Here is a 22,249-nt window from a genome sequence, read left to right on the forward strand (position 1 = left end):
CAACTGCCAACCAGCATTCTGTGGCCACTGAGCATGCCTGGTCCTTTGAGAAAACCCCAAAATGCCTGTTTTGGGGTTTTCTCTCTTCTTACGGTCTCCCCCTCCCCAATATTTGTTTTTCTACTTCTGCAAACGTTGGGTTTCCCCCAATCCTCCTGATACTGCCCTGTTGTGTACAGGTGTGCTGTTTGGGCTCAGTGCTTGGAGAACTGAGTTTGTTTTTAGTATATATGATACTTTGAACTGTGAGGGCTCATCCACACATCCAAGGCATCACTTATGCTGCAATCAGGTGATGAACATGCATGTGTGAACCAGCTCAGCACTGGGTCAATATGTAATCTAACCAATAGGCCTTCAGCTGGTTGGTCAGGACCCACAACTGGCTCCCAGCCTTACCCCCAGCAACATCAGCATGCCTGCCATACAAACGTATGGTTAAAAAAATTGAGAAGTGGTTCCCCAAGTGCATGTTTTGACTAAAGGCCGGTCCCAGGACTGAAAAGACTGCTGACTGGTCCATCCCTTCTTAGCCCTAGACCAGTTTTCCCCAACCTGGGGCCCTCCAGATATGTTAGACTACAACTCCCATCATCCCCAACCAACTTGGGAAGTTGCCATATTTGGTGGGGATCATAGAATCATAGAATAGTAGGGTTGGAAGGGGCCTACAAGGCCATCGTGTCCAACCCCCTGCTCAGTGCAGGAATCCAAGTCAGAGCATCCCTGAGAGATGGCTGTCCAGCCTCGTCTTGAATGCCTCCAGCGTGGGAGAGCCCACCACCTCCCTAGGGAATGGTTCCATTGTCGTATTGCTCTAACAGTCAGGAGGTTTTTCCTGATCTTCAGCCGGAATCTGGCTTCCTGCAACTTGAGCACATTATTCTGTGTCCTGCACTCTGGGATGATCGAGAAGAGATCCTGGCCTTCCTCTCTGTGACAACCTTTCAAGTACTTGAAGAGCACTATCATATCTCCCCTCAGTCTTCTTTTCTCAAGGCTAAACATGCCCAGTTCTTTCAGTCTCTCCTCATAGGGCTTTGTTTCCAGTCCCCTGATCATCTTTGTTGCCCTCCTCTGAACCCTCTGCAGCTTGTCTGCATCCTTCTTAAAGTGTGGTGCCCAGAACTGGACACAGTACTCCAGATGAGGCCTAACCAGTGCTGAGTAGAGGGGAACTAGTACTTCCTGGGATTTGGAAGCTATGCTTCTATTAATGCAGCCCCAAAGAGCATTTGCCTATTTTGTAGCCACATCACATTGTTGGCTCATATTCAGCTTGTGATCCACAACAATTCCAAGATCCTTCTCGCTTGTAGTGTTGTTGAGCCACGTATCCCCCATCTTGTAATTTGGTTTCTTTTTCCTAGGTGCAGAACTTGGCATTTATCCCTATTAAATGTCATTCTGTTGTTTTCTGCCCAACGCTCCAGTCTATCAAGATCACTTTGAATTTTGTTTCTGTCTTCCAAAGTATTAGCTATCCCGCCCAATTTTGTGTCATCTGCACATTTGATCAGCATTCCCTGCACCTCCTCCTTCAAGTCATTAATAAAAATGTTGAAGAGCACTGGGCCCAGGACTGAGCCCTGCGGTACCCCACTCGTTACCTCTCCCCAGTTTGAGAAGATCCCATTGATAAGCACACGTTGAGTCCGATCCTGTAGCCAACTGTGGATCCACCAGATCGTTCTTTCATCTAGCCCACTTTGAGCTAGTTTGCTGAACTATCATGGGGCACTTCGTTGAAAACTTTGCTGAAGTTGAGGTATATTATGTCTACAGCATTCCCACAGTCCAGAAGGGAGGTTACTTGATCAAAAAATGAGATCAGATTCGTCTGGCAGGATTTGTTCTTGACAAATCCATGTTGGCTTCGAGTAATCACTGCATTGTTTTCAAGATGCTTCCAGATGGATTGCTTTATCATCTGCTCCAGAATTTTCCCAGGGATTGATGTCAGACTGACTGGTCTGTAGTTCCTACGTTGCTCCTTTTTACCCTTTTTGAAGATAGGGACAACATGAGCCCTCCTCCAGTCATCTGACACTTCACCCATCCTCAATGATTTCTTAAAGAGAATAGGCAGTGGCTCTGAGAGTTCTTCTGCCAGTTCCTTTATTACTCTAGGATGCAGTTCATCTTGCCCTGGAGGTTTGAACTCATTCAAAGTAATTAGGTGTTCCTTGACCATATGCCTATCGATCTCAAGCTGCAATCCTGCCCCTTCAGCCTGTACTTCACCTTTGCCAGGGGGCTCATAGACCCTCTTTCGGGAGAAGACTGAGCCAAAGTAGGAATTGATAACCCCTGCCTTTTCTTTGTTATCTGTTATCATTTTGCCATCCTTATTTAATAGCTGAACCACCATTTCTGTCCTCTGACTTTTACTATGCACATAGCTGAAGAAAGCCTTTCTGTTGCTTTTAGCATCCCTTACTAACCTCAGCTCATTCTCAGCTTTAGCCTTCCTGAAGCCATCCCTGCAATTCTGTGCTACCTGCCTGGACTCTTCCTTTGTTACTTGGCCTTCTTTCCACTTCCTATATATGTCCTTTTTTGTTTTCAGGTCATCTGTAAGCTTTTTGTGAAGCCACATTAGCTTCTTCTGTTGTCTTCCACCTTTTCTTATTGTTGGAATTGTTTGTAATTGTGCCTTGAGAATTTCCTTTTTTAAAAACTCCCACCCATCTTGAACTCCTTTTCTCATTAGAGTCGCTTGCCATGGGCAAGCTTAGTGATCATTGTTCTGAGTTTATTAAAATCTGCTTTCCTAAAATCCAGGGTACATGTTTGACTACACTCAGCTTTTGCTTCCCTTAGAACCATGAACTCAAGTGCAACATGGTCGCTTTCCCCCAGAGTTCCTGTAACTGCTACTTTATCCACTAAGTCATCTCTGTTGGTTAGGATCACGTCAAGGAGAGCTGATCCTCTAGTTCCTTCCTCCACTTTCTGTAGGGGGAAGTTATCCGTCACACAAGTCAGGAATTTCCTGGAGGGGCCATGTTTTGCAGAATTTGTCTCCCAACAAATATCGGGGAAATTGAAGTCCCCCATTACTACTACATCATGCTTCCTTGAAATATTGGCTATTTGCTTTTCAAAAGTTTCATCCTCGTCTTCTCCTTGATTGGGTGGCTGGTAGTAGACTCTGACCACCAGGTTTTTTTTAGTCTTTGCTCCATTTATTTTGATGATAAGAGTTATCACATCTGGAGGGCACCAGATTGGGAAAGGCTGCCTTAGAGAAATCCTTCCAGCCCAGGCTAAAAGGAAGAACAGATGCAAGTGTGGTCACTCCTCTGGTGCTATGGAGTTTGGGGACAACACTGTTCTGCTTTCTTTATCTGCCCATCTAATCTCTCCATCTAGGCATTCAGGCCAGATTTGTTGCCATGGTGTATTAGTACGTCTCTGTTACATTCCTGTGAGTCGAAGATGTAGTGAGAGGTAGTGCTTCCTCTTGTGCTATTATATATTTGCATTATTCAACCTCTTCTGCCTCCAATAAAATCCTGGAATGGAATCAGGACTTTCATGTGTAGCAACTGATAATCTCAGCCAGTCGTGTAGTGGTGAAAGTGATGGACTGGGGGCCGGGAGAGCCGAGTTCTAGTCCCTACTTGGCCATGGAAGCTCACTGGGTGACTTTGGGCCAGTCACAGACTCTCAGCCCAACCTACCTCACAGGGTTGTTGTTGTGAGGATAAAATGGAGAGGAGGAGGATAATGTAAGCCACCTTGGGTTCCTTGCAAGAGGAAAAAAGGCGGGATATAAATGCAATAAATAAATAAAATAAAAAAAATTTCCATCTTCCTTATTTTGCAGTGTTGTGCACTCCAGTGTTGTGAAATGTATATTTCTAAAACTAGGATGTTTTTATAACATCCTATATATTATAAACAACAACAACAATACGTTCAGTTAGCTATCTGTTAATGTGATAGGAAGCACTAAGTTGATATGAGTAGACATATATAGTTAAGCTCTACTTTATTTTTGGAAAATAACACAGTATTGCTAAATAGAGAGCATGAAACAAGTTACTAATATGTTAGAAGTGTAATTAACCTTGGAAATAACATCACTTCAAAATCCGCAGTTTCATCAATGACACCTACCAGTCATCACTTAAAGGGCCAGTCACCATTTCTGAAGCTAAGGGAGGCTTTTTTTCCCAGTAAAATAATAATAATTGCCACAGACTTCACAATGGCCATATTGTTTAATTTTACTCCTCTGTGAGAGCTGAAGTATCTCCTTTTGAGACCAACATGAAGTGCTGGACAAGATAGGACAAAACTAAATGTCTGTAAAAAAAAAATAAAAATCTTCCTATGGTGAAGTAACTCTCCCACGGTTTTCTTGCTTTTCCTCCAAAAATGCTCAGCTTGCATTTAGCTTTCCACACAGCACATTTGTACCCCAGTGGTTTGTTCACAGTGAAGCTCTTAACCAGGAATGCAGAGCCTCAGGCTCAGGGGCCAAATCCAGCCCTCTAGGATTTTCCAGCTGGCCACACCCCATTCTTCAACCAGTGGTAATTTGCTGGTTTCCTGACTTTTATGCATCCCCCACCCCATTCTAAAAGGCCGACTTGCCTCTCCTGTGGCTTACGTATTGGCAGTAAGAGCTTTAACCTAAAATATGCTGGTATTTTGGGGGTTTGGCCTCGCTCCATTTGCCTTTGGCCCCACCCACCACTAGTATGCAACCCTCAAGCACTTCTCCAAAATAGGTTTTGGCCCTTAGGGCTGAAAGAGGTCCAACACCTCTGCTCTAAACCTTTGGTGTGAGTAGGACAGATTCCGGCTGATCATCAGGAAAAATTTCCTGACTGTTAGAGCAATACGACAATGGAACCAATTACCCAGGGAGGTGGTGGGCTCTCCCACACTGGGGGCGTTCAAGACGAGGCTGGACAGCCATCTGTCAGGGATGCTCTGACTTGGATTCCTGCATTGAGCAGGGGGTTGGACTCCATGGCCTTGTAGGCCCCTTCCAACCCTACTATTCTATGATTCTGTGATTCTAGGACACTGGTCATTTCTCTCTTGACCTTGAAGGAGTTGATCTGACTGTGGAGTGCCTCCAAGGCAGTTCCTTGATATGAGGAACAACCATTCTGTATTTGACCTTGGAAAAGCTTCTCATGTTACATTGGTGCTCTTCAAGGAAAGTATAAGGTACTTCCTTGTAGGAATTATTATGAAATTGGAACTTGGATCATACGGTGTCATTGTCGCGTATTTGGGTTGTTCACTGCATGTACACATGCTGGGATTGGCACTGCATTATGTGTAGATGATGCAGATCTCACTTGTACAGTTAGCTCCCTTCAAAGTAATCTAAACTGGTGGCCATCTTGTGGTAGCAAATTCCATAGTTTAACTGTGCTCTGTATGAAGAAGTACTTCTTTACAGTTGTCGCATCTTATGCTCTACACAAGGGTTCCACGTTATTTCCTACACAGAAATGCCTTCCATCTAGAAATTTCGTAATGTCTGATTTGGCCCTTGATCTGGAAGTATCCAGAACAGAACACCTATAGCTCGGTAGTACAGCACAGGTTTGCATGAATAATATCCCATGTTCAGGCCCTGGCATTTCCAACTATAAAAGGATCTAAGGTAACAAGCCTGGGAAGTGTTTATACATGAGACACTGGAGGGGTGCTCCTCATCAGTATTGACAGCACAGGGATAAATAGACAAATAGTCCAATAATTCCTCCCTTTTTTCTAAGAAATTATTTGGCCACTTTCCCCCTGAAACACTAGCTTTCCTGGGGACTCTATTTGCTCCATTGCCACAGTGCTGGGATATTAATGGAGAACAGGACCATTTCTGACACCATGCAGTATTCTTGTATGGGTCCCTGTGCAATTACTCACATGACTGCACACCTCTCTGTTGGCCATTCAACACAGCAGACTTCTGGAGAACAGTTGAACAGCTTTATTGAGGGTAACACATATAACTGGCCTTGAGGCTCACAAACGTAAGACTGACTGAGGGGAGCAGAAGGACACAGAACATAAGTCCCACCCACTGAGTTATGGGAGGAAGGGTGGCCACAGCCAATTTCCTTTTAACCCTTCACCGACCATACACCACAAGGTCAACAGTAATGGCACACTGTGGCTTACCACACAATTCACTAGTTAGAGCAGAGAACAAAATGTTACAGCAGCCCTTTTCAGAAATTTTCTTCCCCATGTTTGAGCAGTGCATGGCGGGAGAGGTCATATGGGTTATCGCTGCCTTTAATGTCCCTGCCCCCCCACCGATCTTTGCATGCTGAGGCTAAAGGTCTGACGGTGGGGGGTGTTTTCATGCATTCAGCTGAACACGCTTAGAATCCTCCAGAATGTCTGAAGGGGGCTAGTAACAATTAGTGACTATAAACAATAAGAGAATGGATATAAATATCCGAGTCCTAGGCAAGAAGGTAAAGTGTGGAGGGAAAACCCAGCCATATAAGTAGGAATGGTACGCCTCAGGGTAGTTGAGCATCCATCTGTGGAGTAGACCCAGGCATGCTTTTCCAATCCTTTGACATAATCTTCAGCACGGTTAGGCCATCACTGAACCCAGTCAGTAGACAGACAACATCGACGTGGCTGTAGCTTGGTGGCTGAGGAAAAATCCTGCCTGAAACCCTACAGAGCTGCTGCCAGTCAGTGTCAACAGCACTGGGCTAGACGAGCCAAGGGTCTGACTCAGGATAAGGCAGCTTCCTGTGACATTGCCTGATGCTTGCTGTAGGAAAGCAGTGGGTGTTCGCATGGGCCTGTCAATACAGATTTGCCGCAGAGGGTCCCGTTTTGCCTGAATTGCATTTGCCGGGCAGGTTGAAATGCAGTAGATGAGTGGTGGCAACTTTGATAACGAACTTGTTTGTTATCCCTCTTGTTGGGATAGTAACTGTCACCTTCTTTGCCAGTGATCATCTTCATAGGACGTTTCGCCTGGCACGTTGCATAAAAAAAGATGAATGGGTTGCACAGCTTTGATCCATGTTTATATGGGGAGCAATTATTCTAGTATTATATTAACAAGGACTGGATTAAGAAGATGTAGTTATTCTGGATTTATTAATATTAGTGTCCTGTGGACATAATCTTTAAGCCACAAAGCTCCATATTTTGTGATTGTGCAGAAAAAAGGTGACCACATAGTTCTCAGGGAACTGTGGTTAAACTGTGGCTTTTCAAACAAGCCAGGAACAAGCCATGGTTAATGAGCCTGGTTTGTTCGAACAAACCATAGCTTAAACTAACCAGAGTTTCCCTCAGTTTGGACATAATGGCAACTCTGGTTAGTTTAAAAGCAGTTGTGAAAGCTGCTGATCTCCTCCTTGTGGTCAGGCTGAAGGAGAAAAGGGAGAGCGCCTGAGTCTGAAGCCCCTTCTGTAGCATTAAACTATGGTTTAGCATTACTTGCAAAAAGGCCCATAGTGTTTTCAGACTTGGTACAAAAGGATTGCATATGAGGATGCATGACAAAAATGTGCTCTGTGATTATTTTGATCAGGTAATATTTTCTTTTCATTCTCAGAAGGAATTTAAAAAACCCTGCCTCTATAACCTCTATAAGGCTTAAAATACTTTTGCTATTGCTTATAGTTAAACTAGTATTTTCCCAAAGGAGGGGTTTGCCCTTTTTTTGCTTCATATTTCTAGTTCACCATCTAGTTAGCTATTTGCTTTTATTTATTTAAGGCAGCATGTGTCTTTTTTATCAGTCTTCAAGCATGTGTGCCTTTTGTTTTCCAGGGAATGGAGGTCACGGCTACCTAAGGGATTGGCTGTGGTGGGCTGGTTTGCTCACCAGTAAGTATGGTTATTCACACTAGCCTGAATTTGAACTTGCTCCAATGTTTAATCTTGATGATCAGGAGAACTTGATCCCCATCTCCCTGTTCTCTCCCTGTGTGGCCTGCTCCATACACCACAAATGCCATGGGGGGGTCACTTTCATGTAGTGGTGCCCCTTACGCTGGCTGCAGCATTTGAAAGCCTCTTTCCATTGTGGCATGGAACATCTCTAAGGGTGCTTCCAGATAAAGCTTTTGTGGCACCATTGCCCTGCCTTGTTAACAACATCTTGCTGGCAGGTGGGGGGTGTCCAGACATTTGCATCTTCAGCATGTAACCTTCCCATATTTTCCCACTGCTTCTTCTGCCTTTTCTCTTACCACAGATAATCCATTAAGAAAAGGTGAAACAGCTTCAAAATGGCTTCTCATTTTTTGTGCTAGAGCCCTCTATCTGGAAGCTCCTTAGGGCACAATCCTATCCTTGTTTGGACAGAAGAAAGCTGTACATCTCCCAGTATTCCCCCACCCAGCATGGCTGGCCGGGGAATGCTGGGATTGTAGGACACTTTTTTGAGTAAACATGCATAGGATTGTGCACTGAACTGGTTAAGTTGAATCATGTGAAAAATCATTTTTCAAAGGTTACCACTGTCCCTTGGAGCACAGAATCCATTTTCTGTAGCTTCCCTGTGAGGGCTGCAACATATGGAGGAATCCATATGTGCTGATCAAAAACAACCAAGAGCCTTGTAGCACCTTTCAGAACAAGCAGATCTATTATGGCATAAATTTCCGTGGACTAGAACCCACTTCAATGGTACAAGACTCTGTTGTTTTTGCTGCAGCAGACTAACTCCTCTGGAAGTTGCTGATCAAAGGCAAAGGTGACCGAAGTGTTGCCATTTTACTACAAATTCTGATTTGCTTATAGATTGGGTCCAACCTCTTGTACTTTCTGCAAAATTGGATCAACATCTTTCTCCCTTGGATCTCATTTTGGATCCATTGCAAAACTCAGGAGATATTTGGCTAGGGGCTTTTTCTATGGGGGTTTGCTGATTCTTATTGATCATGTGACTCTAAAATCCTTTCTCTTTTAAAGAGGACCATGGACATAAAATTTCTCTACTCTTGTTCCCTGGACTTCAGTGCGCCTTTTAAGTGGCGGGCAAACTTTATGGCATTGAATGCAAACAAGATTAGCAAGAAGATCGGAACGTGAAAAATATTTATTGTAATTCACTTGTTCTTTGTTTTTCCTTTGACTATTTGCTCAGTGGGTGGAGGAGAAGCTGCCAATTTTGCCGCATATGCTTTTGCACCTGCAACAATTGTTACACCACTCGGAGCACTGAGTGTGCTCATAAGGTGATTTCCTTTCACAATTTACTCTGTTCTCTCATATTTATTCTAGGTCTGAAAATCTCCAGCTGGGAGTAGTGTGATTTGCTAGGCAAACAGAAAAATAGCTTGATAACATTCTCCTAGTATGCAAATAGACAGATATTGGCTTAGCTTTTCATTTGCAGAGCAGTGCTTGCATGTTACGTTTTAATACTGGGGTGACTTCAATCTAGCATTCATTTAAAATTACAAATTTGTATTGTTTTACATTTTCTGTCACTTTCAAGTAATGATCATTGGAAGATGCCATTATCAAAGTGTGCCATCTCATATTAATGGCATTCATTTGCTTGCTGAAGGCTACATTTCTCCAAGAAGACAGAATGTCCGATGATTAATTCCTATTTGGGGGTATCCCAATACTGCGTATGCATCTGAAATCCCCCAGCCCTCTCCAAAGTTCCATAAATCTGTTATTAATGGGACAGTCTTGCCATTTTAACTTCTGCTTACTTTTCTGTAAATGCATTATATCAAAGCAATTTCATTGAATTATTTTTCTGCTACGCACAGTGCCATTTTGTCCTCCTATCTCCTCGGAGAACGGCTCAACCTACTGGGCAAACTTGGTTGCATGCTGAGCATTGTGGGGAGTACAGTACTTGTGATTCATGCTCCGGAGGAAGAGGAAGTCACCACTCTGGATGAAATGTCCTCTAAACTGAAAGAGCCAGGTAACCATGACTCATGGTAACATAGGTTTAAAGATGTCACCATTTAACCGAAAACGTAACTTTTGTCTGAAGCCCAAGCATGATGGTGGTGGTACGGAAGCAGTTTTTGACAGACGCAACAAGAGTGAGTCTCCAGTGTGGCAGCCATCATACTTGTACATATTGTAATTCAGTGCTGTCGCATGGAATGCCTCCACCCCCGTTTTGCTCTTCCCTGGGTGAAACTGCCCGTGTCCCTTTGCCAATTTCTTTTTTTATTTTTAGACTTCCTTTTGAACTCCCCTTGTGGGAGTTTAAATCAGAGTTTTGGGGTTCTGGGTAGGGAGGGACCACTTCCAATAAGCAAAGTCTGAGGGAAATGCAATTACATGCATGGGCGGTATACACATCTTTCTCTGGCTCCTGCCCTGTTGAATATGTGTGCCTCCTTTCAGTTCTTTGTGCCAATTCTTCTGACAGGCTAAAACCATATTGTTCCATTCACATGAGTGGAAGGATACCCATTTCTTACAACTAGAATCCAGTGGGTTGATTGAAGTCCTTACATCTATCTATTTATGTGCATTTTTGCCTTGTTGAAGCCAACACATTCAGTACTAAAACCACACCTATGAATTGCATTCTGTGTTGCATAAAGCTGCTGCTACTTGACTGTCACCTCCTGTTGCTGTTTTTTCTTCCAGGTTTCCTTGTTTATGCTAGCATTCTCTTGGTGGTCTGCCTGGTTCTGATTTTTTTCCTAGCGCCACGTTATGGCCAGACCAATATTCTCATCTACCTCACCATCTGTTCTGTGATCGGGGCTTTCTCCGTATCTTCAGTCAAAGGGCTGGGCATCGCCATCACGGGCTTTTTTGCTCACCGGCCTGTTCTGCAGCACCCACTGACCTGGCTTCTTGTCATCACATTAGTGGTCTCCATCACCACCCAGATCAACTACCTCAATAAGGCTCTGGACATTTTCAACACCTCCATGGTTTTCCCCGTCTACTATGTGCTATTTACTACCATTGTCATCACCACTTCCGTCATCCTCTTTAAAGAGTGGGTCACCATGTCTGTAGTGGACATTATTGGGACAGTATGTGGATTCCTTACCATTATTTTAGGGGTATTTTTACTCCACGCCTTCAAAGATATGGACATCAGTTTAAGGAACCTCCCACAAATACTTCAGAATAGCGACCAGGCCCCTGCGATTAAGGACGACAAGAACATCCTAATAGAGTTGGATAGTCCAGGAACCAAGGCTGATGGCAAACCCAAAGTTTTCATGATCTACAGTTGAAACCTAAACTATCTTGAAGCTGCAGGGACTGGGACCTAACTGTATGTGTGCAAGAGTTTGTGTTCAGTGAAACATCACCATATACATGTTCTGAAAATATGTATTGAACACAATGAACAAGCTCCCTGTTGAATGCAATGAACGAGCTCCCTCGCCACATATCTGCCTAGGATCCCTTCTTTTCATCCTTTGGAATGGCACTGCACTTTCTGTACTCCTTGGAATTTCCATGATTGACATGACTGTGCCTGTTTCAAAAAACAAGGTATTCACTGGCCCATATCAATGGCTGAAGTTGCTTCTTGGTCCCTCGGTAAGATGATCCTCTCTCTAACAGCACAGACAAAGGCTTTCTCTGGGCACTTTTAGGCCAAGAGCCACAATAAAATATGAAGCTTCAAAGGTTCACATTCAACCTTCTTCAACCCTGAAATCCTTTACTGAGAGTGTTCTGCAAAAGAAAGTGTATTTTTTAAAGAAGCTACTTATATCAGGGATAATGCTATGATAGAACTCTTTCCCCAGACACTCTAGTTTTCTAATGGTGCCTGAGAGTTCCTGATTTTTATTTGGGGTGGGGTGGGGAGATTCAATCATGTGGTTGTCTCACCTGTTTTCTTAACTGGTAGAATCCCAGTAGTACTATACCACATACTTTTTCTGCATGCGTAGATTTGCCTTTACAGTGCAATCCTATACATATCTACTCAAATGTAAGACCCACTAAGCTCAATGGCATTTAATCCCAGGTAAATGGGTATAGGATTGCAGCCTTAGGGTGCAATCCTAGGCATGTTTAGACAGAAAAAAGCCCTACAACTCTCTTTTTTTGGTCTAAATATGCATAGGATTGTTTTTAGTGTCTTTTTAGGCTTCCACTATTGTAAATAAATTTGTTTAAATTGGTGAGCTAGCACGTTAGATGTTGTTTTGAATGATATTGTAGCAACCATTTTGCAGTGCTAGTGAATATCAAGAGGCTAATTGTGATTGTGATCTGATTTCTTTCCCCAGAAGGCCTGTGTAACAATGCAAACTTGTGAAGTACATTCCATGGCCGTTAGTAAGCTTCCGATAAGGCAAAGTGCTGTTTGTACTTCGATTAGCCTCATCGTTATACCAAAGGGCTGGCAAATGACCCAAGGGTGTTCGACAACCGTTTACCAATCAATGTACGTACAACCATGGGTCGAGGTGGCCCTCTGCGGTACTCTCTCATGTGGCAGTAAGAATGTTACCATGCTTCCAGTTTTCCACATTTCCCATAACAAAACTCTTTGCCACATATGCTGGTGCTGGGGTCAACTACTTCTCCCCCGACATTGTTGATTACACACTTGTGTGCTCGGGCCCAGTACTTACGTTTCTCTGGCGCCTTGGACAAACACGGGGGGGGGGGGCACTGTTGCAGCTCTTGCCCATGACAGATAGCGCCATCCCTTGGGAAACTGGATTCATGCCACAATGTGGGTGCCTCCCATGTGGACTTGGGCCATGTACATGATAGCATGGGAAGTGGAGGCACTGTGGATTCCATGCCGCTGGTATCATGGGAAAACTTGGCCTTGGTTTTTCTCTTGGTGCTTCTGTGTGTTCATTCAGTGTTCCTCAGCTAAGTACCAGAGCAGCTGTGGTACTCCATTATTTCTATTTGGGGATCATGTCATGCCACATTTTAATGGAGTAGCAAAACTTAATGTGCAAGAAGTTCTAGTCTTAATAAGATAGGTAAATTGGGACCATGTGTGTGTTTTTAGGTACCTTCTTTAAGGCGAGAATAAGGAATAATGCTTCCTAACGTTAATGAACTGTAAGTTCTGTAGAAGTCTGGGTGTGTAGTAGACCCAGTTATCTTTCTGTACAGCTCAGATCCCAGTTATGATCACAGCCGTGTAAACTGGGATCAAGGGTGTCAAATCCGGTGGGATTTCTGGTGTGGTAACAGGTGAATGAGTCAGGGTTTGCCTCCCATGATCCTCACTGGCTTCCCAAATGATTAGCCCTGGTCAATGAAAGTCTCTTCTCATAGCCTGGATGACCAAAAAGTTGTAAAAAGTTCTTTAATGGGCATATTGTCTTTGATTGTGGGAAACCAAATAAGATAACACAAGACAGGCTTATGGGCCAGACTTGTTCAAAATCATGAGACTGTTGAACGAAGCAAGAAATACTTAATGTCTTTGTTATTTTTAGATGATAATAGGGCTTCAAACCAACGTGACGTGAGTGGTCTTTCACTTGTGCAAAGGGACGTCCCCTTGCTCTCTTCTTCCCACCCCCGACAGGCTCCTGTGCGACTTCCAAATCTGCTCTGGAGGTTCCCCCATCCCTCAGCAGTAAGGTGTGCAGGGGGGCCGAGGAAAACCATTCTGCCAGCAGTTTCTGCTATACTGGTGGATGGTTAGGGTAAGATACAGCCCATGGTATTGAAAGCCTTCTGGATATTTAGCTGTAATGGCCTAATATTAAGAGCGGTTTTTCTGCATTGGCATGAAGGAATAACTCAATGGGGCTGTTCACACAACACACTAACCCCCACTCAGTGATTGAATGCAGGTTGTTGTTGAACTGTGGATTGTTTGTTGAATTGTAGGGTTAGCGTGTTTCCTGAACCCAGGACATTTTCCGCAGGGTGGCTTGTTAACCACTCTGAACAACCCAGCAACAAACCATGGGTTCCCAAGGTGACTTGTTCGAGAAAAATAAGCCACACTGCATGGTTAACAAGCCACCCTGCAGAAAATATCCTGGGTTCAGGCAGCACGCTAGCCCATGGTTCAACAAACCAACCACAGTTCAACAGCTGACACTCAACCACTGAGTGTGTTAGCAAGTTGTGTGAACCCAGTCATTGCCTCACTTCAGTGGCATGACCAGCCCAAGGCACTGCAGTGCTAACGCGCTGGTGTTTTCCTCCCAAGCCATGCACAGCAGTGTTTTGGCACAAAGCAGCCATAGCTGTAGTCATACTTGGGAAGGAAAGATTTTTCTGGGAAGTGGGGCAGAGTCAGCCAGCCTAACCTTGACAGTGATACAATTCCACTTCAGCCACAGCAACACAAGTCAGTCCTTGCTCTGCTGCAGGTTTTTCACTTGAAGAGCTTGGTTGGCGAGCAGAGCTCTGTGGCATTTTCAAAGCATAACCAAGTTCGCCGCATCAGAATGAAAGTCTGTATCCTGGATACAATAACACTCACCTTTGGCATGCATGTTATCTTCTGTAGCTAACAAAAACCATTTAGCTGGATAAAGGAGGAGAAGATGCATCTTGAGAGAGCACAAACTGCAGATCAGAGAGCAAGTGGAAGTTACCAAGTCAGTTGAGAGAGCATCTTCCAGAACACTGCAACAGTTACAAGTGTGTGGTGCAGGTCTGTGGCAGCTCCTCCTTGTCCACAAAGGTCCTTTAAAACTCCTGGGATCTTTGTTGCTAATGAATGTATTTTACAATTAAACAAGATCAATGTGGCTTTGTGAATAGTTTTGATGTATGACTGGGATTTGTCACCCTAGTTTGATTATATGACATTTCAACACTGCTCATTTATACTTGGAAAGAGAGAATAAAGGTCTTTTTATATAAACTCTTAAAGGTGGAGATCTGCTTTGTTTTAAATGTTGTTTGCTTCTTTGTATTGCTCTGCATAATGTATGCTCTCCATGGCCAGCCTGCAAGAAACCCAAGTGCTACAAAACTAGGACTGCAGCGCCCTCTGCTGGTAATGAGAAATCATTATTTGGGTTTTCGGTTTTTGCAGCATAGCCATAGTTCTTCACATGCAAGTAGGACAGACAACTAGCAGTGATGTAAGCTCTCTCCCTTCCCCATCTTTCAAGAGCAAATCCAGCGCTTCCACCCCATGCAATGATTTGATAAGTGATTACAGTAATAATAACCACAAAATTTATTAAATATACCTAGGCGAAAGGCACAACAAACTGCATTATTCAAGTATTTGCATAGATAAACAGAGATCTTATTGTAAACCTGTGAGACATAAAAGAGTGACACATGGTGCATAGGCTCTCCCAAAATAATAGCAATGAAAATCACCCGGCACAACGCTGTGCATGTTTTCTTGGGAGCAGGTCCCACTATATACAGTGGGCCTCCCTCCTAAGTAGTGTGCATAGGACTGCAGCCACACTTAGTGTTTTTCTCCCAATCCATCCTCCTGGCATACAAAAAAATTACAAAATTATTTATGAACCACTTAGCAACCTTGTTAAGACCTGAGGTAAGGCTGCCAATTCCCAAACCTGAAACAGCTCCTTTTAGAAGCTCCATACAAAGAAGAAATTCAGCAAATTTGATTTTCTCTCACGGCAAAGTAGCAATGCAACCTCCATCCTCCTCTCCCGTCTTTGGTAGAACACAGGGAATCTTTAGCTTCAGGCCACAGCGGGTGGGGATAGAGGACACACAGCCATATTTTTGTAGCATTGAGGAGCTGAAAGCAAGATGCTCATTTTTTCATTGTGGAACTTTTAAGGAAGCCCCTTCTGAGAGTTGGTAACCCTATTAAGAAGTTGTCCATTCAGCTCTAAACATTTTCCTTGGAATGGTAGCCAGTTGTTCTTTCAAGTACTCTGAGATGGCCAAAAACCAAGGATGAATTAAACCTATGGCAAGACTCAGTATTTGCTCAAGGAAGTACTAAGATAAGAACAGAACGTATTTGTTATCTCTTCATCTGTCACAGCTCTGAGTGGAGGATTGCTGACCACGTTGCCCTGATAGTGCCTGAAACTTAAGCCTACAAGGACAGAGATCAGCATACATGGCTGCTACATTTTCTGGAGAGGCACACTTTCCAGTAAATGGCTGCTTGCGGGATTTGAAACGCATGCACGCACGCACGCACTTAATGCACATAATATTTTAAGTTAAACAGGACTCAAAAAATCTTGAGTGTTGTTCATAATACAATCTCATATTTAGAACTAGTGTTGGAATTGGTGGGAAGTAATGAGCACAACCTGAGGATCGTGGAAAGAATTTGGAGTGCTACAAATTACTTACCCATGGTTGTAGATATTCAGTAGACAAAAGAGTGTTATGTGTAAATAGGGTAAATCCTTGCCCTCCCCACGTTGAGCACGGAAGTCTGCAGGCAGCATCTGTTCATTTTATTGATAGGTTAAATTTATGGTCTCAGGGCAGGGTACATACATGTTCACCTGAGTGCGAGTAGAACACTTCGCTGACAGAACAGGATTCCGAGTCACGTGGCGGCTCCCACCCACATTCAAGTGAACACCAACAGAGGCCTCCTGCAGACCTGCCTGGTCAACATGGGAAAGTTGAGGATCCTCAGAGCAGGGCAGGGCAGGGCAGGTGTGTACAGCCCTCTCCCTCTTAACACGCGTTAGTATGCCTTATTCGGGCCTAATAGGGCTAACGTGAACCTCTTATTCTGTAACATGAGAGCAATGTAAGCTACATAGTGAAGATACCACTTGATAATCACAAAGTTATTTAACCAGGAACTGCTGATGCTCAAGTTTGAAACACGTTTCTAGGAACACTGCTTTGGGTTCCTAGTTGATCTTTGGACTGTCGAAGTTGCATTTTGAGCAACTGGGCTATAATCACTCTGGCCCATCTTTTAAAAAAAAAAATTACAACCAAGCCTAAAATAAAAGCTTGGGTAAATTAACAAAAAAAAAAAAAATTCAAAACCAGTTTATATTACAGCCAACAAAACACTCTCTGCATTAGCACCTAGATTTTCTAAGACTGGCTGTGGTAGTTTTGATTCAAGTCATCTGTATTCAAGGGCAGGAAAAACAGCTCCTCCTTTTCTTTAGCACCAACAGGTTGCAAAGCAAGCTAGAAAAAAATTCACAGGGCAAAGAAAACACCATGAAGATTTTAAAACCTGAGAGAATATTTGCAAAGCCTCAGATCAGTGACAGTTCTGCAGCTGCATAATTGGAACTCCGGACTGTTTAAAGTGCATAGACAGCTTGCACCGTGGTGCCCAGTTATAGGGAAGTTGGATTTTTAATCAGCTGCCCAATGGTGAAAGCACCATGACTCAAGTTAAATTTTCTACTGAGCCAACTGAGATGTGTTGGACACCTAATTATTTGGATGATTGGGTACCCACAGGTGAACTGGAACATGAAGGGAGGCACAAAGCCTACGAATTTTTGTTGAATGAGGTGACATGCAGCAAAATACTGTGGTAACAGGATATAGTTTCTCCTTATATTGGGGCTAGGGAGTTTGCCTGTAGTACCTTGTTTGAGGGCTTGTTCACGTCACAAATTTGCTAGAGTTTTATCTTTTTTACATCAGTCCCAAATCAGAAAGACGTAACGGGCATTTGAATTGCTCTCAGATTTAATCAGGGGTTATTTCCAAATTGCTCAACATTAATTTGGATTAACTCTGAATTAGGGTAAAGCACATCAGCTGTAAGCCAAAACTTGCTGAACAACCAAGATTATGATTACAGAGTAATTTACCCTGAAGTAAATTAATGGAGCAATTTCTGTATGTGAACAAGCCCAGTCCAAAAGAAAGATAAATACACAAAAACTTAAGCTGAGCGTACTGATTATATAAACAAGATGGTGCATGACAGAACTAATCATTAAATGCAATTACTTATACAAAAACCTTAAAGTGTCTTGCAAATATTTGGTTGACTGGCAGGGTTTGGATCTTCCAAACAAGCACAAACCCAAAACTAGAATTATTTGGAGCCCAAATAATTCCCCTCATCCCCCTTGTAATTCAATAACCTACAATTTGAAAATAGAGGCTATTTCATGTGTGATTTTTTTCCCCCACATGAAGATAATGGGTTGGATCCAGGCTCTGCCTTCCATGGACATAAAGGTGCTCAGGGAAGGTGCCTCCACCAAATTTTTGGGGATCTTCCCCAAAACATCACAGCTTGCCTCACTCACCCAACTTTCTGTATAGCAGTTTCAGGGGGGTGGAGGGGAGGAGGCAAGATTATCTGCTTCTGGCAACCCAGATGCATATGCCTAAATCTGGATCAAGTTCCTGTAGGAAACAGCATGTATGCATCACAGTGCATGAAATGTGACATAAGAATTTAGTACATGGATCAGGCTATGTACTCCAGGAAAAATTTATGAACTTCTTCTTACATGGATGTTATCTCAGAGCAGAAAAATATGGTATGTAAGAAGAATCTGTCAACAGACTGGGTCTCTGATAGAGCGGTCCTCCCGCTGGTATTTCTGGTGTGGTGTACACCTCACCTATCACCTGCCAGAATGAGATCTGAAGCAAGCACAGCGATGACTGAAATGCCAGGGAAAGAGTTAATTGAACACCAATGTTGGGGGCCCAAAAATGCCAAGTCCATGGAGGTTGTCCTAGGGAACGGTGTGCCACCAGAAAAAACTGCTCCAGCATTCTGTACCATTGGACATAATCTGTTGTTAAGATGCCAAATGCAAAACAGGGCTGAGTAGACTTCAGAGGACCCTGGAAGTTGAGTGCAGGGTGAGGACTCACTGTACTTATACCACTAATGATTTCAAATCATGAAAGCTATGTTCAGAAAAAAAAAACCTTTTTGCTGAGAAGCTGATTATTAGGTCCATAGAAGAACATCAGACTTCACAAGAGGGGGGAAAAATACACAGCTTAAGTAAGTACTGAACCCTGGAAGATTTCTTAATAGAGGGAGGGAGGGAGCTCTCCTCCTAAATTGGTATATAGCAAAATTCCACAAGATTGGGAGACTCTTCCATATGGTGTAAAGTACTTTGGAGGAGATCCTGTTAGCCATGAGATGTGGCATCACAGTTCGCCCTTCTTCATAGGACTCCTCATAGTTCTAACAAAGTATTTTGGTGTTCTGGGAAAGCTGAGAAGAACTTACTGGCTTGATGGTTAGATGTTGATTAAAATCAATTTGTCTTTTGTTGAGACAATGAATTACTGGGAGAGAATCAAGGCCTCTCCCTCTCTCATTTCAACATATTGCACTATAACATGTGAGTGCCATTTTAAACAAGCAAATCCTGTCATGAAAAAAAGCCCAAAGGCAAAGCAGGTCACATGAACCTTGGCGTGCACAGATAAAATCCCCAGTCATTTCCAAGGGAGTTGCATCTACCTGCACTAAGGATGGAAGATACTTTTGCAAAAGCCAGACCTGAAAGTGGCCTCAGTTAGTCATTCGAGACTGGGGAGCGTAATTCGAGATTTGTACATGACCGGCATGTCTTCTTCCTGGAAACAAAGCCCATGGGAAATCCCAGGTCAAGCCAGAAGGAACTGGTGGTGTGGATTTTAGAGTTGCAAGGTGAACTTCAGTGTCTAAACTTCAGAGTATTCACTGATCCGGCATTCTTGATGGTTGAATTCTAGGAAAGAGGAAATTATTATGAGTATTTGTGCAATGGATGCTTGCTAACTCAGATAAGAGATTTCTTAGGTTTAGGTGGATCAATGGATAGGAATAGTATCTTTTAGATAGAAACATTTTTAGTCTCTTGTAACTATTTTCACTTTATATGACAGAGTTATAGCCTGATCTCATATGTGTTTTCTCAGTAATAAGGTCCGCTGAGCGCAATAAAACTTCCAGCTAAGTGTTTTATTTTGCTTCATGAAGAGTTCTGTGTAACTCATAAACTGGCACCCTTCTACACCAACATTCATGCTGCTCTCAGTGCAGATTCATAGGGCTCTTTATCTTGGAACCAGCATGGCAATTACTGCCTGTACCAAGTCCACTGAATGGTAGTAAGATATATTAGGAAAAACAAACAAGTTGCTGGTATGTTCAATCAACAGTGAAGTTTATGGGAAAAAAAGTTTTACTATTTCCCTTGACTGAGTATGTGTACACTTCAGATTACTAGTAAAAGAACTCGCAGCACTGATTTTTATTAATCTCTAATCGTTAAATTCACAGACAAAAAACACACTTCCCAAAACTAATTCTTTGGAAGCCCTTTCATGTGTTACAAAAGCAGGCCAATGTAGTTACTCCTGTCCCAATGAAACATGAAGCTATCCTGGGCTGAGTCCCATTTAACATCTGAAAGCACTGACTGGCTTCTTGATCAGGATGGTCCTGTTATCCTCTTGGGCCTGGGCAGTCACACTTTAATGTTCTAGGATGATAGCCAGGCCCAGCCATGCTGTTGTGCAACCGACAGCAGATGAGCTAGTCTCATAAGAATATAGGAATGTATATTCTGGATCAAACCAAGATCCATCTCATTTCATGCACTCTTTCCAGCATCAGGCAACCAGAGGCCTCTGGGAGCTCAATGTGATGGCCACCCCGTTTATCCACGGCAACTCAAAACGCACGGCCTTGCTTTGGCCGTGGACATTTGTTTTAGTCACATGGTTTCTTCTGTATTTCCCATGTCTTCAGCAGAACAGGCCATTGCTTGCAGATGATGCTGAATTAGAACATCTGACCCCATCAGGAGGTTTGATATTGCACCAGTGGTTTGTCAGCTGCACCTGCTCCCAGTCTGCTTACAAGTCCAGTTTAAAGTGCTGGCCTTAACTGCTAATCCTTTTAACAGCTTGCCACCAGGTTAGATGCAAGACTGCCTTCTGCCTATAGGTGCTTGAAGATCTTCTGAGGCTCTGGCGCCATACATCCCACCAAATGACGCGAGCTGGGAGGCTACCAGGGAAAGGGCCTTCTCAGCGGTGGCACCATGGCTATGGAACAGAAACTCAACTAACATCTTCTTTATAGCGTTTTCGGTGACAGGTGAAGACCTTTTTGTATTCTCCAGCTTTGTAACTGTGTGATCTTAAAATCGAAATTTTGATCCTACTGATTGTATACAGTATGTTTTTAGTTATTCTGTAAATGTGGTTTTAGGTCTCCTTTCTGCTTGAATTTTTTACGCTGCAATTTTAATGATATTTTTAATATTGTACTTTATCATTTTATCCTTGCGAGCCTTCCGGAGAACCACTGAGTGGCCAATGTAAAATAGCATAAATCAGTGAAATAATAGATATGGCTATACAATGCCTGGGCAAGTCGTTTTGCCTCATGCTTCTCTGTCTTTTTTATCATCTTATATGCCTCACCTCCTTAAAAAGCCGGTGCACGCTTGCATTCCTTGCAGCACCGTGTGGTGGTGGTACGGCTGCTGCATTTACCTTGGGCAGCCCAGCTCTGCTGCTTGCAGGAATCGGATTGGCAGGAAGAGCTTTCTGAGGGGGCCGTGGTCTGGAAGAATCCTAGGACAAGAGAGTTAGATCTAGCAGGGCTCTTCTACAGTTCTTATGTAAAGTCTATAAAACTGGTAGTGATCCAATGGCCAGAATGGACAAAACCCCAAATCTCCATTGTGATGTCAAGAACACCTGAGGATCCCAGGATCGAAATAAATGACCGGCCATGAAGAGTGTATTTATTAATGACATGTAGTCATGACTTATAGGCTGCTGCTTCCCTGTTTCCTGTTTTATGAGCTACAGAAATAGTAGGCATCAAGAAATGAGAATGCGGTGTACTTTTAAATATTTTTTTCGAAAATTTATATGCAAGTCAAAATGTTGGATTGCAATTCATTTGCATCACTGGAAATGTAAGCTAAAGTTAAAATGGCCAATCATCAGTCTTTCCCAATATGACACCCTTCTGTTGGACTACAACACCCATCAGCCCCAGTGTGCCCACTGCACGTGCTGCTCAGGATGATGGGAGTTGCAGTCCAACACACTTGCAGGGCACCTGGTTGGGGAAGGCAGACCTAACTTTTGGTGGGGAGAGGAGGCAGGTGAAGGGCAACGACTGTATCTTTGCGTCCTTGCAAACTGTGCCTAACTGCAGTCCAAAGAAGCTTCCCAACTGACACAGGCTGAGATTTTGCTTCTTCTCCTGACATAATGCAGGAAGCCTTGTACAGAAGGCTTCCTGCATTATGCACAGAAATACTGACCACTGCTCACTCCTGACATTTACTGACCACTGGGCAAGGTGGGTAAAGTCAGGCCCGCCCGACACCGACAGAGAGAAAGGTTCTCTATCTGAGCCTCACGTTACCGTCCGTGTATCACCATAATTTTTACACCCCCT

General features: G+C 43.4%; 2 protein-coding genes across 5 annotated transcripts in view; one reads left to right on the top strand and one right to left on the bottom strand.

Moving 5' to 3' along the window:
- The window catches only part of NIPAL4 (NIPA like domain containing 4), a 29,085-nt gene extending 14,304 nt beyond the window's left edge, over positions 1 to 14,781 (top strand). Inside the window, exons 3-7 of one of the 2 annotated variants that reach the window (XR_014788438.1) lie at positions 7,783 to 7,839; positions 9,104 to 9,194; positions 9,744 to 9,904; positions 10,588 to 13,762; positions 13,932 to 14,781. Coding sequence is in view for 1 of the 2 variants with exons in the window: in XM_084839259.1 (XP_084695385.1) it covers positions 7,783 to 7,839; positions 9,104 to 9,194; positions 9,744 to 9,904; positions 10,588 to 11,192 (914 nt within the window). In the remaining variant the exon portion in view is untranslated. Of the gene's footprint in view, positions 1 to 7,782; positions 7,840 to 9,103; positions 9,195 to 9,743; positions 9,905 to 10,587 lie in introns of both variants that reach the window. The other variant, XM_084839259.1, reaches the window with a different exon arrangement.
- A 302-nt stretch (positions 14,782 to 15,083) lies between these two features.
- The window catches only part of ADAM19 (ADAM metallopeptidase domain 19), an 89,621-nt gene continuing 82,455 nt past the window's right edge, over positions 15,084 to 22,249 (bottom strand). The window contains exons 22-23 of one of the 3 annotated variants that reach the window (XM_084839256.1): positions 21,256 to 21,408; positions 15,084 to 19,550 (exon numbers count right to left, since the gene is read on the bottom strand). In XM_084839256.1, the coding sequence (XP_084695382.1) occupies positions 19,497 to 19,550; positions 21,256 to 21,408 (207 nt within the window). In that variant the 3' untranslated portion in view covers positions 15,084 to 19,496. The remainder of the gene's footprint in view (positions 19,551 to 21,255; positions 21,409 to 22,249) is intronic. The other 2 variants (XM_084839257.1, XM_084839258.1) reach the window with 2 other exon arrangements.

Source organism: Heloderma suspectum, chromosome 2, assembly GCF_057233095.1.
Source record: "Heloderma suspectum isolate Gila_16-S chromosome 2, 16-S_ref, whole genome shotgun sequence".
NCBI classification, from domain to species: domain Eukaryota; kingdom Metazoa; phylum Chordata; class Lepidosauria; order Squamata; family Helodermatidae; genus Heloderma; species Heloderma suspectum.